Genomic DNA, 17,488 nt, shown 5'->3' on the forward strand with positions numbered 1-17,488 from the left:
TGTGTTTTCCCCAGACAGGGCTAGTCTCTTCTAGGGTTGCCGTCTTGATGGGGAGTGGTGCTTGGCCTTCATTCCCATCTAGTGTTTTCCCTCTGTTCTGACAGACACACAGCAAAACATGGATTCAAGTTACAATAGCACAGAGAAACCCTGAGCTAAATTCTCTGAGGAGCTGCTAACCTGTCATGTCACACACTCCAAAACTCTTCTTAACACGTGCCTATACACAGACGGCAGTGTTCCTAACACACACAGAGGGCAGTGTTTCTCTGCAGAAACGTGCCCATTATTCTATCCGCTGGCATTTGACCAATGAAGTCGCGGGTGCAGATTTTGAGTGCACAGGGGACAGAGAGGGTGTGGGGTTAGGGTGAGAGGGGGCACAGAGGTGTCCATGTGGGAACATTAACATTTGGGGGACCAGCATCTGTGCCTGGGTGCATGTACCCTGAGAGGAACCCGTCACCCACAAGCATCACTCTGGTGTTAATAAACACAGGCCTCACTCTGGTGTTAATAAACACAGGCCTCACTCTGGTGTTAATAAACACAGGTGACCTTCTTTACGCACTGGTTGCCATTCACACACACGTGAGGGAGAGAGAGCGCGCGAGAGAGAAAGTGTGGCTTAGAACTGCATCAGAACAGGGTTATCTCAAGTTGAACTACTCTTCACCTCCTCACCTAGACATCATCACCTCCTCACCTAGACATCATCACCTCTCCACTCCTCCTCACCTAGACATCACCGCCTCTCCTCCTCACCTAGACATCACCTCCTCTCCACATCACCACCACTCCTCCTCACCTAGACATCACCTGCTCTAGAAATCCCCTCCTCACCTAGACATCATCAGCTCCGCACCTAGAAATCACCTCCTCACCTAGACATCATTACCTCCTCACCTAGAAATCACCTCCTCACCTAGACGTCATTATAACCTCCTCACTCTAACTTATTTTCAACCTTCCTCTTCCTCCTCCTTCCTTAGTCAGTCCTGTTTAAGTGCTGCCTTTAAAAAGCTTCTTCCAGTTGGATACCTTATCACCTCAGGGATGTCAGTCTTTAAAGGCTGAAAACTCACGTCAACACAGCTGACATTTGTGATGCTCGGAGGCCCTTTACTGTGGCCTTTACTGTGGCTCACACCTTTCACCATGGTACAGAGCTCAGGAGGCCTGGCCCCAGGTGGGGTGGCCTATGTTAGTTTTGGGTCACAGGTTTCAGCGCTGGATGTGTTAAACACTTCACTTAACACAGCCTCTGGCTGGGCAGGCCAGGGTGGCGGTTCTGATGTCACTTCATCTCACCTCCAGGAGAGAGAGGAGAGAGGAATAAGAGAGAGAAGAGGAGATACAATAGGAGAGAGACAAAGAGTAGGTTGGTCTGTCTGTCTCTTTCTGAGACTGTCTGTTCAGTTCTTTGTGTTGCTTGTATCTAGCACTACAGTGACACTACCAGATCACAGGATGACAAACAGTTACTACTACAGCAGGACTATGTGGGTCATACACTCACTTCACATCAAAGTACGGACCAATATGAGATGGGTTTCAAATCAGATACCTTTACAACAGAACTAAAACGCTTCCCTTGTTATTTAATGTGCTTGCTTACAAGTCAAAAAACAACGCCATTTCATCAGGAAGGTGAGTGGACACCAGGTAACCAGGTAAAATACATATGCAAAACAGGAATGAATCAGAAAACACTAACCAGAAGAGAAAAATACATTAATCGCACATTAGCATTTAACCATTCTCTTTTCTGGAATGACAGTACTTAATGTTGAAAATATGCTTACCTTTAAAAACAAACATTAGGTGTATGTTTGTACTTGGTGTAAAGTAAAAAATATACAAATACATCATCTTGTTTCTAAAATGTTTGGCCAGCCAGTCAACCGTGATGAGAATACACACACACACGTTTGGGATCAAATATGCTCTGAAAGCAAACATGTTGACATGAGTACCCTGATATCGGGGAATTTGTGCCATTCTGAAAAAATTGTTCGATTTTAGAATACATAGAATCATAGAATCATAAACATGACATGTTTGGTTTTGAAGAGAAGGAGAAAAGCACACCTGGAACAGGTTGGTGAGGTGCAGACAGGCAAAACACAAGACGTGACAGAACACAGTACCATCGGCGATTCCACGCCAGCTGACAATATTTTTGCTATCTCAGATTGTTCTGGCATTTCTCACAGGTTGGAAAGAAGGATGTTTGAAATGGGTTTTACATTTGTATCACAAACTATTTTTGAGAAAATCATGATGAAAGTGGGCATTTTTGGCCCTTTTAAGACTTATACAGTGCCTTGCAAAAGTAACACCCCTTGGTGTTTTTCCTCTTTTGTTGCACTACAACCTGTAATTTAAATATATTTTTATTTAGATTTCCTTTAATGGATATACACAAAATAGTGCAAATTGGTGAAGTGAAATGAAAAAAAAATTACTTGTAATTTTTTTGGGGAAAAGTGGTGCGTGTGTATCTATTCACCCCCTTTGCTATGAAGCCCCCAAATAAGATCTGGTGCAACCAATTACCTTCAGAAGTCACAGAATTTGTTAAATAAAGTCCACCTGTGTGTAATCTAAGTGTCACATGATCTCAGTATATATAGAGCTGTTCTGAAAGGCCCCAGAGTCTGCAACACCACTAAGCAAGCAGCACCACCAAGCAAGCAGCACCAAGACCAAGGAGCTCTCCAAACAGGTCAGGGACAAAGTTGTGGAGGAGTACACATCAGGGTTGAGTTCTAAAAAATTATCTGAAACTTTGATCATCCCACAGAGCACCATTAAACTCATAACATTTTTTAAAGACTATGGCACCAAAACAAACCTGCCAAGAGAGGGCCGCCCACCAAAACTCACAGACCAGGCAAGGAGGGCATTAATCAGAGGGGCAACAAAGAGACCAAAGATAACCCTGAAGGAGCTGCAAAGCTCCACAGCGGAGATTGGGGTATCTGTCCATAAGGACCACTTTAAGTCGTACACTCCACAGAGCTGGTCTTTACGGAGGAGTGGCCAGAAAAAAACCATTGCTTAAAGAAAAAAATAAGCAAACATGATTGGTGTTCTACCAAAAGGCATGTGGGAGACTCCCCAAACATATGGAAGAAGGTACACTGGTCAGATGAGACTAAAATTGAGCATTTTGGCCATCAAGGAAAATGTCTGGCGCAAACCCAACACCTCTCATCACCCCGAGAACACCATCACCACACCATTTTTTTAAATCGTCAGGGACTGGGAAACTGGTCAGAATTGAGGGAATGATGGTTGGCGCTAAATACAGGGAAATTCTTGAGGGAAACCTGTTTCAGTCTACCAGAGATTTGAGACTGGGTCGGAGGTTAACCTTCCAGCAGGACAATGACTCTAAGCATAATGCTAAAGCAACACTCGAGTGGTTTAAGGGGAAACATTTAAAGGTCTTGGAATGGCCTAGTCAAAGCCCAGACCTCAATCCAATTGACAATCTGTGGTATGACTTAAAGATTGCTGTACACCAGCAGAACCCATCCAACTTGAGGGAGCTGGAGCAGTTTTGCCTTGAAGAATGGGCAAACATCCCAGTGGCTAGATGTGCCAAGCTTATAGAGACATACCCCAAGACACTTGCAACTGTAATTGCTGCAAAAGGTGGCTCTACAAAGTATTGATTTTTGGGGGGTGAACAGTTATACGCTCAAGTTCTGTTTTTTTGTCTTATTTCTTGTTTGTTTCCCCAAAAATATTTTGCATTTTCAAAGTGGTAGGCATGTTGTGTAAATCAAATGATAAACCCCCCCCCCCACCCCCCCCCAAAAAATACCATTTTAATTCCAGGTTGTAAGACAACAAAATAGGAAAAATGTGAAGGGGGGTGAATACTTTCACAAAGTCACATGCCTCCTGTAAGACCCTATGATCTGTGAACCGTTCATGATTCAGACAACATCTGGGTGTCATTCCACTCCGTATAGTGTTCTCTAAAATATGGAGTATGTCTAGATTCTGAAAGAAAAAGTTCACATTAATTTATTTAACATAAAATATGAATATCCCATAACGACTCTTAGATTTTGTTCATTTTAAACACATTGTTTGGAACAATATACTTTACAACAGGGGTTCCCAACCTGTTTCCCCCAGGGCCCCCTTTTTCATATTTGAGAAATGCCCCCCCCCACTCCAGGAAAAATGTGTAGTTTCGAAGTTAATTTCCTTCAATTCTTCTAGTTTAGAAGGACTCATGACATATTTTACATAGGCTATTTAATGATAATAATAATAAATGAAAAGGAATATAAAGTCTAGACCTGATTTATCCTAAATGTTATTCCACTACCAAATGTTTTATGATAATTTATATAAACCCTCAAAAGTAATTATACACCGAGTATACAAAACATTAAGAACACCTGCTCTTTCCATGACAGACTGACCAGGTAAATCCAGGTGAAAGCTATGATCCCTTATTGATGTCACCTGTTAAATCCACTTTAATCAGTGTAGATGAAGGTGAGGAGACAAATTAAAGAAGGATTTTAAGCCTTGAGACAATTGAGAAATGTATTGTGTATGTGTGCAGACAAAGACAAAATATTTAAGTGCCTTTCAACAGGGTATGGTAGTACTGTAGGTGCCAGGCAAACAAGATTTATCAAGAACTGCAACGCTGCTGGGTTTTTCATGCTCAACAGTTTCCTGTGTGTATCAAGAATGGTCCACCAAGGACCATCCAGCCTACTTGACACAACTGTGGGAAGTATTGGAGTCTACATGGGCCAGCATTCCTGTGGAACGCTTTCGACAACATGTAGAGTCCATGCCCTGACGAATTAAGGCTGTATCAATAATCAATATTAGGAAGGTGTTCCTAATGTTTGGTATACTCAGAGTCAAACATTGTATTAGATTACCTCCCAAGCGAAGTCCAATTTCTTTGACTCCTCGACTTTAGGATGTCTCAGCTCATGTGCATCAGAGTCGCATTGTCCTCTGGCATTTTACCGCTTGTTTCTAGCCTAAAGCATTGCGGATTTATGAGTTGTTTTAGATTGGTTTAAACAATTGTGAATTGTAAAGAATAAAAAAAACAATAAGAATGAGACCTTTAATCAAGTAAGGTCCTGTACACCCCTACAAAATGTTGGTGCGCCCCCTAGTTTGGGAACAGCTGCTCTGCAAGTAAATCATTGTGGGCTCTCTGATAACATTTTATGGGAAAATCGATTCAAACGGAACTTCCTCTGCTGGTGACTTGCTGAATATGCATCCTACAGTAGGGCTGGGATTGATTAATGATCTATAATGTCAATTTCTATGTATAAAATGGGTCATATAGTGAAAAGTACTAGAGAGAGCCCAATCTGGAAATGTTTACTTGTTTGAAGAGTGTCACAAACTATATGTAAAAATAGAAAGAAAGCTAAATCAAAGGGTAGTTTTGAGATATGAATGTGAAAATGAGTATTTCAGAATCTAGACATACTCCATATGTTCGAGAACACTATAAGGAGTATAATGACACCCAGATGTTGTTTGTATCATGTACGGTTCACAGATCATAGGGCAGTATTGTGATAATCCGTCGATGGCAAAACACAAAGTAGACCAAACTCTTTGGTCCTTTAAAAACCTGCTGTATGTAAAAGTGTGCTTCAGCTTGGAAAATGAATAAATGTGACTCTGGATGACAACCTGATGTTTGTTTCCAACGTTATTGCTGTTTTCCTAAAGAAGTTAAATCTGCTTCGTGCTTTGTTTCCTCGTGATACTGGTATCATCCCAGTCATAATGTATAGGGTCTAAAAATGGCCACTTTTATCGAAATAATTGTTTGTGATACAAATGTAAAAAGCATGTCAAACATCGTTCATCCTAATGAAGTTACAATGTGAGAATTGCTAGAACAATCTGAGACACCCAAAATATTTCCACTCCCTTCGAGCAAGAGAACGAGGCTAGCGGAAAAGTGTGCAGAAATACCATAAAATGCGCTGCTGATGTACCGATTTAATGCAATTGGATTTAGTCTAACAAGGGAACAACATTGTCTAGAGACAAGCAGAGCCACAGACATGAACATCGTCACTATTCTATGACCAGGTGATGGATTGAATGGGACTCTTGGGTTGCGTCCCAATTGGCAGTGGCACCACATTCATTATATAGTGTTTGACTAGGGCCCATAAGGCTCTGGTAAAAAAGTACTGCATGATATAGTGAATTAGGGTGCCAATTGGGACATGCTTTAGATTTAGTTAATACAGGTAAAATACCAGCTGACTAATACTATTAGAGGGTATTTGGTAGACAGACCAGGCTCCAACACAATACAAACCTTCCTTCATCTCAGTACATGGGAGAACTACATTCAGGTTTTAAGAGGAAATCGTACAACACATAACTTAACCCTTCGCAGTCTACCAGACACTCCAACACTGATAACCCCTCCCAGTCTCTCCGAATAACCCTTTATACCAGAAGCCCACAGCCACTACTAACACACCCCTCACTGAGAGAACACATCCAGGAACCCCAATTTGCATCACTACCCTCCCCCACCAACAGGGGGCCACAGGCCTCCAGAGAGAGAATTGGATGGGGGGGCTACTTTAGCAAACAGCCCACAGCAGCCTCAGCCAAAGCAGCAGGCCTATGGAACTCTCAAAGGAGAGTGGCTGGGGGAGGGAAGGTTTAGTCTTTCAAAGGGAAAGGCACTCAATCAAGTGTCATTGTTGCTCTAGATATTGGTTCTAGATGTTGGTGGTTCCACATATTGTTGGATCCAGAGCTCTGTTGGTCTAGACGTGGTTGGTTCTAGACGTCGGTGGTGCGGATGCCATCATGGTCCAGGCTGAAAGGGAAGCTGCGGTCTGTGGTGGGCTGAGGCTGAGAGCGGTGTCTCCTCCGGCTGCTGGAGGGGCCTGGGGCTATGGGGCCTGGGCAGACTGGGACCCCCACACCACTGGCTGGAGCTGAGACCCCCTGTGGGGTGGGAGTGGGGAGGGAGGATAAAGATGAGGAGGTGGAAAGAGAGAGAGAGGAGAGGCTGGGCAGCAGAGAGCTAAAGGGACCGTCCTTATCTAGTATGCCCAGTGCGGGAGCCTCTCTTTGGGGTACGGGGGTCCAGGGCTGCCACCCCGGGGCCACGGAACATGACTTCACTAAAGGGGGTCTCTTGTCATCTCCCTGACGACCACGGACAACAGAGGGTTGGTGGGAGGAGTTACCATGGCAATACAGAGAGGAGGAGGCACGTGTGAATGCAGAGCTCTGAGAGGGAAAGAAAAAAAGAGAGACACCATTTTGTGATTCCCCCACTGAATCAGAATTCCTCATCTCCCTGTTGTGCAATGACCATTGTATGGGCGCGCCATCAGGACCACTAATAGTACTGGTCGGAACTGTAAGTGGAATTTAAATCCACCTTTACCTTGCCCGGGCCTCTGAAGTCCTGTATCTTCCCCTCAATGTCTCTGATCCAGCCCTGCATGTCCTCTGGAGTGTCTGTCTGCAACAAAACCAGCACACGCTGACACATTATGCTCATACAACAAAGTAGGCACACACACAGTTACCTCTCTCTGATCTAAGGCCCCTGACCCTAGTCAGCTGTTCTCCCATGGGGGGACAAGAGATGTTGTTTTATGGTTAGTGTTTGTACAAACCTTCCGTTCATCCAAAAACAGAACTAAGGCCACACATGAGCAACAGAGCATCAAACACAGAGGGAAGACCATCTGACGCACGCACGCACACACACACACACACACACACACACACACACACACACACACACACCTTTATTTGAGAAATTTCAGGACTTGTTTGACCATTAAAAATCATATTTTCTTTAACCCCAGGCAGGTAGCCTAGCAGTTAGAGCGTTGGACCAGTAACCAAAAGGTTGCTGGTTCAAATACCCGAGTTGACCAGGTGAAAAATCTGTCAATGTGCCCTTGAGCAAAGCACCTAACCCGAATTTGCTCCAGGAGTGCAGTACTACTATGGCTGACCCTGTAAAACAGCATTTTTCATTTTTTAAACTTTAACCCTAAACCTTCATTTTAAAGTTGTTGTTTTCCTACTTTGCACGGACATTTGGGTGAATTGTTAGGACATTGGGGTCCTGATAAGGTAGGAAAACAAGTACACACCTACCTGGATGTAGAAAACCCTAGAGCTGGTGATAATCTCAAACAGGTTATCCCTCATCAGCAGGTCCCTGACAGAGAGATGACTAGGTAAGACAGCAAGCTTGTGTGTGTGTGTATTAGATTAGATAGATTAAATAGATATGTGTGACTCTCACCCAGATTTGACCAGACATTCATGGACCTTCTGAATGTCTCGCAGAAGAACCGCTCTTAGCGGCTCCTTATGCTGAAATACATATCAAATACAGGTTACACACACACGCCATCGTGCATCAGAGAAACACCAAACTTTACTCTGTTCCACTGACAGAAACACATCTGTCACACAGGACACTGAAACATACACCACACCAAAGCAGAAACAAAGACTTAAACATGGAGGACACATGTTTTTCCGACAATGTATTGTCTTGGTTTGAATTTACTCCCCAAAGCCATTTGAGGACATCTGTAATTACAACCCACTGTGGTTTAAACAGCAACAGTTACCACCCAGAGCCACTCACAGAGGAGAGAGGAGAGACAGGATATGACCTCACCGTCTCACACTTGTAGTAACTGACAGAATTGTTGTCCAGCATGAAGAAACGCCTTTTCCAGCTTTTCCTCTGAAACATACAACGGATTAGTTCAAAAGTGTATGTGTAGGGATGTGGTGGTCATGACATTTCGTCAGCCGGTGATTGTCAAGCAAATAACTGGTTGGTCTCTCTGTAATTGACCGTTAATGAACATAAACACATTTAGCATCTCCTGGCTTCCACACAAAGCCTACAAGCCATTTTAAAAAGTCTAATAAAACCATGTAATATAGCCTACACCTTCGCAATAAATCCATTATTTTAGACAGGTCTAAAGAAGCATGATATGGAGAAAATGTATTCTATTTCAGAAGAAAATAATAGCATACTCTGAGTGGTCCTTATGTGGCTATGCCAAATGGCTGTGTGCTACACTAGCTCATTTAGCAGACAAGATTTGTTTATAATTCCGTGGCATTATTTTAGTATGAAGAATACAATTGAACAAAGCTGAATAAAATATAAATATTTTCTCCAAGCGATTTGAGGGAGTGTGCACATGCGGCTATTCTATGTTGAGCGGTTAAGAAATAGGTACTCCCATATGTTTCATGTAGAGTTATTAATCTAACTTTAGTTGTTCTACAAATGTTGGGCTATATGTTCTGAATACATTGTAAGGCTGCATGATGAGACTAATGATGATTTGAAAAAAGCTTGAAAGTCATGAGCACTTTGTTTTTTGGCAGATTGTACACACTCCAACAGTCTCTCATTTAATTTAATTCAATTCGAAAAGTATTTGATAATGCCTCGAACTTCGCGCCGGCTTCCCCTTTGTGTCCGTAATGCATCTTTAAAAAAATTCCTTTTGCGACCCGGAGTGCTGCGTTGTGCCCTTCTCCCTGAGTGTGCTGACCAATCCGAAGCCTCTCTGTCATGTGATCGGGACTTTCTCATAAGGCTACAAGTAAAGACAGACACATCAGGGACGCAACTGTGTGTGTCCTTATCCAATCCCGAGGTGAATATTGAAGATATTGGATGGACTGTCCACATTTACTTTTCGTCAGCCGACAAGATAAGTAGGCCTAACGAACAGCAAAAGCACTAGCCTATGTCAATCTACTATCCCCCATAGCACAAAAGTCAACCTATTCTATTCTGTTTGAGAAATAAATATTCCAAACATAGTCTGGAACAGTTGTGGGATGCGATAGATCCCAAATGAATACCACTAGCATCAAAAATACTTTTTTATGCAATGTGGCTGACACAATATCAGAACGTTTAGCTTGAAATGTTGATAAACTATCAGGCTATTTCTTCACATTAGAAGCGCAGCAATGCGCACATGGTAGTAGGCTATTAAGCACAAATGTTCCATTAGCGGAAAACACCATTACCAAAAGTGACCGCAAATGCAATTATGCATATAATGCTTTTATTATAAAGGTGCATTTTTATGGTGAAAATTAACTTTCCCAAACTTGAAACTCACAAGCTGCTTATATACAATGGGGAGATCAAGTATTTGATACACTGCAGATTTTGCAGGTTTTCCTACTTACAAAGCATGTGGAGGTCTGTAATTTTACATCATAGGTACACTTCAACTGTGAGAGACTGAATCTAAAACAAAAATCCAGAAAATCACATTGTATGATTTTTAAGTAATTAATTTGCATGCTTTGTAAGTGGGAAAACCTGCAAAATCGGCAGTGTATCAAATACTTGTTCTCCCCACTGTACACACACACACACACGTTAGGCTCTACACCTCTTGTAAAGCGGATTAATGTGCTTCATTTTAAGAAGTTACTTGGTAACTTTAGTTGTGATACAAACCTTGTATAGGCCTATGGGCTAGGCTACATGAGGTGTGTGACTATGATTAGAAAATGTTGCAAAAAAAACACGATTTCTTATGCTATCATTCACAAGATAATATATAATTCACAAGTGATAGTCTGATGGGTGACAATATTAGCCAATTCCTGATTTAATCTAGTCTTTACACATGCTAAATAATATATGTGACATTTGTTTTGATTTAGAATGGACCATTATCATGGACCTGTATCGAAACAGGGGCAGCAGGAAAAAATACATGTCATCTATGCACTTACAGTTACTGGAGGACACTTTTCCACATGGTTAATGTTCATGCCAGCCAGGTAGACTATACTCCTGTTGTAAATATAAGCAATGTTCTTAATATTAGGAAAGTTGAGAAATAAATATAGTAGGCCTAGCCTATAGAAAGCTGATGGGAACCTCCTATTTTTAGTAGAGGCCATTACTCTGTTTTCTCCCGCAATTGCATAGCCTCTAGAAATGTTGCACAACAGGAGGTCATGGGCTCTTATGAATTGTTTGATTTGATTTTTGAATACATTTGCATTGGTGTCAGAGTGATTAGAGGGACAATAGAGTGCTGGGTACCAGGCAGTTAGCACGTTTGGTAGGCTACTAATGACCAGCAGCAGCAATGTTTGGAGAAGCCTAATTACTGTGACTAAAAGGCCATGTGGAATTTGACTGCCTCCATGACTCGTGGCCGCCGGTGTGTCGTCGCACCAGCGCTATGTACATAGCAACGTGCATGCCCAGCCTACCTGAGGATCTGTCTTTTTCATAAATCTATTTCCTGTGTTTGTCACAAATCTCGCTGGATTGGTTGCTTTCATTTTTTCCAGTTAACTTTACGAGCGCAGAAAATGTTTAGTAATGACGTGTCAAACACACCCCGGTAAATACTAAACTTAGTCTGGTATTTAACGCATCTTCTCAACACTTACATCACAAAAGATAAAGTTATTTTGATGGGTGTACATTTTTTGTGGAATTGAAAAACTTTGTAATTCAATACAATTGAAATGTTAACAAAATGAGATGCGCCGAAATGAATGCAACTTCTGAAAACACTCGGATTATAGTGATATTATGTCTGATCTCACAAACAATGTAAAGTACACTACTGTATACAGTGCATTTGGAAAGTATTCAGACCCCTTGAATTTTTCCACATTTTGTTACTTTACAGCCTTATTCTAAAATGTATTACATTTATTTATTTCCTCATCAATCTACACACAATACTCCATAAAGACAAAGTGAAAACAGGTTTTTAGATATTTTTGAAAATATATTCAAACCAAAAAATGGAAATATCACTTTGCATAAGTATTCAGACCCTTTATTGAGTACTTTGTTTAAGCACTTTTGGCAGTGATTACAGCTTCGAGTCCTCTTGGGTATGAATCTACAAGCTTCGTGTACCTGTATTTGGGGAGTTTCTCCCACTCATCTCTGCAGATCCTCTCAAGTTCTGTCAGGTTGGATAGAGAGCGTCGCTGCACAGCTATTTTCAGGTCTCTCCAGAGAGGTTAGATCGGGTTCAAGTCCGGGCTCTAGATGGGCCACTCAAGGACATTCAGAGACTTGTCGTGAAGCCACTCCTGCGTTGCATTGGCTGTGTGCTTAGGGTCATTGTCTTGTTGGAAGGTGAACATTCGCCCCAGTCTGAGATCCTGAGAGCTCAGGAGCAGGTTTTCATCAAGGATCTCTCTACTTTGCTCCGTTCATCTTTGTCTCGATCATGACAAGCCTCCCAGTCCCTGGTGCTGAAAAACATCCCCACAGCATGATGCTGTCACCACCATACTTCACCGTAGGGACGGTGTCAGGTTTCCTCCAGATGTGATGCTTGGCATTCAGGCCAAAAAGAGTACAATCTTGGTTTCATCAGACCAGATAATCTTGTTTCTCATGGTCTGAGAGTCCTTCAGGTGCATTTTGGCAAACTCCAAGCAGGCTGTCGTGTGCCTTTTACTGGGGAGTGGCTTCCGTCAGGCCGCTCTACCATAAAGGCCTGATTAGTGGAGTGCTGCAAAGATGGTTGTCCTTCTGGAAGGTTCTCCCATCTCCACAGAGGAACTCTAGAGCTCTGTTAGAGTTACCATCAGGTTCTTGTTCACCTCCCTGACCAAGGAACCTTCTCCCCCGATTGATCAGTTGGGCCAGGCGGCCAGCTCTAGATTGATGGAGGCCACTGTGTTCTTTGGGAACTTCAATGCTGCAGAAACGTTTTGGTACCCTTCCCTAGATCTGTGCCTCGACACAATCCTGTCTCGGAGCTCTACGGACAATTCCTTCGACCTCATGGCTTAGATTTTGCTTTGATATGCACTGTCAACAGTGGGACCACATATAGACAGGTGTGCATTTACAAATCATGTCCAATCAATTGAATTTACCACAGATGGAAGCCAATCAAGTTGTAGAAATATCTCAAGGATTATCAATGGAAACAGGATGTAGCTGAGCTCAAATGAGTCACATAGAAATGGGTCTGAATACTTATGTAAATAAGGTCTTTTTTTATTTTAATAAATGTGCAAACATTTCTAAAAACATGTTTTCTCTATGTCATTATGGGGCATTGTATGTAGATTGTGGGAAAAAATGATTCAATCAATTTTAGAAATCTTAATGCTACAGCATGCAATGACATTCTATACGATTCTGTGCTTCCAACTTTGTGGCAAAAGTTTGGGGAAGGCCTTATCCTGTTTCAGCATGACAATGCCCCCGTGCACAAAGTGAGGTCCATACAGAAATGGTTAGTAGAGATCGGTGTGGAAGAATTTGACTGGCCTGGCCCTGACCTCAACCCAATCGAACACCTTTGGGATGAATTGGAACACCGACTGCGAGCCAGGTCTAAATCACCAAACCTCACTAATGCTCGTGGCTGAATGGAAGCAAGTCCCTGCAGCAATGTTCCAACTAGAGGTCGACCGATTATGATTTTTCAACGCCGATACCGATACCGATTATTGGAGGACCAAAAAAAAGCCGATGCCGATTAATCAGCCGATTTTTTACATTTATTTGTAATAATGACAATTTCAACAACACTGAATGAACACTTATTTTAACTTAATATAATTCATCAATAAAATCAATTTAGCCTCAAATAAATAATGAAACATATTCAATTTGGTTTAAATAATGCAAAAACAGTGTTGGAAAAGAAAGTAAAAGTGCAATATGTGCCATGTAAGAAAGCTAACGTTTAAGTTCCTTGCTCAGAACATGAAACATATGAAAGCTGGTGGTTCCTTTTAACATGAGTAAAAATGTAACAGTATATTTGGCTTCCGTCCCTCTCCTCGTTCCAACCTGGGCTCGAACCAGGAACACATCGACAACAGCCACCCTCGAAGAAGCGTTACCCATGCAGAGCAAGGGGAACAACCACTCCAAGTCTCAGAGCGAGTGACATTTGAAACACTTTTAGTGCGCACCCCGCTAACTAGCTAGCCATTTCACATCGATTACACCAGCATAATCTCGGGAGTTGATAGGCTTGAAGTCATAAACAGCTCAATGCTTGAAGCACAGCGAAGAGCTGCTGGCATAACGCACGGAAGTGCTGTTTGAATGAATGCTTAAAAGACTGCTCTATCAAATCATAGACTTAATTATAACATAATAACACACAGAAATACAAGCCTTAGGTCATTAATATGGTTGAATCCGGAAACTATCATCTCAAAAACAAGACGTTTATTCTTTCAGTGAAATACAGAACCGTTCCGTATTTTATCTAATGGGTGGCATCCATAAATCTAAATATTCCTGTTACATTGCACAACGTTCAATGTTATGTCATAATTACGTAAAATTCTGGCAAATTAGGCGGCCCAAACTGTTGCATATACCCTGACTCTGCTTACAATGAACGCAAGAGAAGTGACACAATTTCACCTGGTTAATATTGCCTGCTAACCTGGATTTCTTTTAGCTAAATATCCAGGTTTAACAATATATACTTCTCAGTGCTAGCTGTGCCACCAGAGACTCTGGGTTCAAGCCCAGGCTCTGTCGCAGCCGGCCGCGTCCCGGGAGGTCCATGGGGCGACGCACAATTGGCCTAGAGTAGTCCGGGTTAAGGAGGGTTTGGCCGTCAGGTATATCCTTGTCTCATCGCACACTAGCGACTCCTGTGGCGGGCCGGGCACAGCTGCCCGCTAACCAGGTCGCCAGGTGCACGGTGTTTCCTCTGACACATTGGTGCGGCTGGTTTCCGGGTTGGATGCGCGCTGTGTTAAGAAGCAGTGCGGCTTGGTTGGGTTGTGTTTCGGAGGACATATGCTTTCGACCTTCGTCTCTCCCGAGCCTGTACGGGAGTTGTAGCGCTGAGACAAGATAGTAGCTACTAACAATTGGATACCACGAAATTGGGGAGAAAAAGGGATAAAATTCCCAAAAATTAAATGAATTAAATAAAAAAAATATATATATAGATTTTAAGAAAGGCATTGATGTTTATGGTTAGGTACACATTGGAGCAACGTTAGTCCTTTTTCGCGAATACGCACCGCATCGATTACAGTGGGGCAAAAAAGTATTTAGTCAGCCACCAATTGTGCAAGTTCTCCGACTTAAAAAGATGAGGCCTGTAATTTTCATCATAGGTACACTTCAACTATGACAGACAAAATGAGAAAAAAAATCCAGAAAATCACATTGTAGGATTTTTAATGAATTTATTTGCAAATTGTGGTGGAAAATATGTATTTGGTCAATAACAAAAGTTTCTCAATACTTTGTTATACCATTTGTTGGCAATGACAGAGGTAAAACGTTTTCTGTAAGTCTTCACAAGGTTTTCACACACTGTTGCTGGTATTTTGGCCCATTCCTCCATGAGCAGTGATGTTTTGGGGCTGTTGCTGGGCAACACGGACTTTCAACTCCCTCCAAAGATTTTCTATGGGGTTGAGATCTGGAGACTGGCTAGGCCACTCCAAGACCTTGAAATGCTTCTTACGAAGCCACTCCTTCATTGCCCGGGCGGTGTGTTTGGGATCATTGTCATGCTGAAAGACCCAGCCACGTTTCATCTTCAATGCCCTTGCTGATGGAAGGTGGTTTTCACTCAAAATCTCACGATACATGGCCCCATTCATTCTTTCCTTTACACGGATCAGTCGTCCTGGTCCCTTTGCAGAAAAACAGCCCAAAGCATGATGTTTCCACCCCCATGCTTCACAGTAGGTATGGTGTTCTTTGAATGCAACTCAGCATTCTTTGTCCTCCAAACACAACGAGTTGAGTTTTTACCAAAAAGTTTTATTTTGGTTTCATCTGACCATATGACATTCTCCCAATCTTCTTCTGAATCATCCAAATGCTCTCTAGCAAACTTCAGACGGGCCTGAACATGTACTGGCTTAAGCAGGGGGACACGTCTGGCACTGCAGGATTTGAGTCCCTGGCGGCATAGTGTGTTACTGATGGTAGGCTTTGTTACTTTGGTCCCAGCTCTCTGCAGGTCATTCACTAGGTCCCCCCGTGTGGTTCTGGGATTTTTGCTCACCGTTCTTGTGATCATTTTGACCCCATGTGGTGAGATCTTGCGTGGAGCCCCAGATCGAGGGAGATTATCAGTTGTCTTGTATGTCTTCCATTTCCTAATAATTGCTCCCACAGTTGATTTATTCAAACCAAGCTGCTTACCTATTGCAGATTCAGTCTTCCCAGCCTGGTGCAGGTCTACAATTCTGTTTCTGGTCTCCTTTGACAGCTCTTTGGTCTTGGCCATAGTGGAGTTTGAAGTGTGACTGTTTGAGGTTGTGGACATGTGTCTTTTATACTGATAACAAGTTCAAACAGGTGCCATTAATACAGGTAACCAGTGGAGGATAGAGGAGCCTCTTAAAGAAGAAGTTACAGGTCTGTGAGAGCCAGAAATCTTGCTTGTTTGTAGGTGACCAAATACTTATTTTCCACCATCATTTGCAAATAAATGCATAAAAAATCCTACAATGTGATTTTCAGATTTTTTTTTCCTTCTCATTTTGTCTGTCATAGTTGAAGTGTACCTATGATGAAAATTACAGGCCTCTCATCTTTTTAAGTGGGAGAACTTGCACAATTGGTGGCTGACTAAATACTTTTTTGCCCCACTGTATATCCAACGCAGGACACGCTAGATAAATAGTAATATCATCAACCATGTGTAGTTAACTAGTGATTATGATTGATTGATTGTTTTTTATAAGATACATTTAATGCTAGCTAGCAACTTACCTTGGCTTACTGCATTCGCGTAACAGGCAGGCTCCTCGTGAGGCAGGTGGTTAGAGCGTTGGAATAGTTAACTGTAAGGTTGCAAGATTGAATCCCCGAGCTAAAAATCTGTCGTTCTGCCCCTAAACAAGGCAGTTAACCCACCGTTCCTAGGCCGTCATTGAAAATAAGAATGTGTTCTTAACTGACTTGCCTAGTTAAATAAAGATTACGTTTTAATAATAAATAAAATCGGCCAAAAGACCTCTAGCTCCAACATCTAGTGGAAAGTCTTCCCAGAAGAGTGGAGTCTATTTTAGCAGCAAAGGGGGGACCAACTCCATATTAATGCCCATAATTTTGGAATGAGATGATTGTCAAGCATGTAGGCGTACACAGAGCAAGTTGTGGTTACAGCCCTATGAAACCCGTTTATGTTAATCTATTAAAATACAGTGTATTTATGCAAATGCGGCACAAAATATTTTTGCAAATACCTGATACCATTATAAAATGTATATGAGTGAATAAAAGTGAAATTTTACATTAAATTGAATACCAGAATTCCCACCAAAATCGCTGAACTTCATTATTTGTCCGTGGCAGTTAAATGTTTTGTGCTATAATTCGGTCAATATCTGATGGATTATAAAAATTCCAAAAGGTTTGGAGTATCTTTCTCCATTGTCCAACTGTTGCATTTATTTAAACCTTTAA

The 17,488-nt window shown here is 42.1% G+C and overlaps 1 protein-coding gene across 1 annotated transcript in view; it reads right to left on the bottom strand.

Moving 5' to 3' along the window:
- Positions 1-3,719: 3,719 nt before the first annotated feature.
- LOC139389896 (pleckstrin homology domain-containing family A member 2-like) overlaps positions 3,720-17,488 on the bottom strand; it is a 28,018-nt gene continuing 14,249 nt past the window's right edge. The window contains exons 8-12 of the mRNA XM_071136912.1: positions 8,708-8,776; positions 8,324-8,394; positions 8,173-8,236; positions 7,445-7,522; positions 3,720-7,284 (exon numbers count right to left, since the gene is read on the bottom strand). Coding sequence (XP_070993013.1) covers positions 6,829-7,284; positions 7,445-7,522; positions 8,173-8,236; positions 8,324-8,394; positions 8,708-8,776 — 738 coding nt within the window. The 3' untranslated portion in view covers positions 3,720-6,828. The remainder of the gene's footprint in view (positions 7,285-7,444; positions 7,523-8,172; positions 8,237-8,323; positions 8,395-8,707; positions 8,777-17,488) is intronic.

Source organism: Oncorhynchus clarkii, chromosome 30, assembly GCF_045791955.1.
Source record: "Oncorhynchus clarkii lewisi isolate Uvic-CL-2024 chromosome 30, UVic_Ocla_1.0, whole genome shotgun sequence".
In the NCBI taxonomy this organism is placed as follows: domain Eukaryota; kingdom Metazoa; phylum Chordata; class Actinopteri; order Salmoniformes; family Salmonidae; genus Oncorhynchus; species Oncorhynchus clarkii.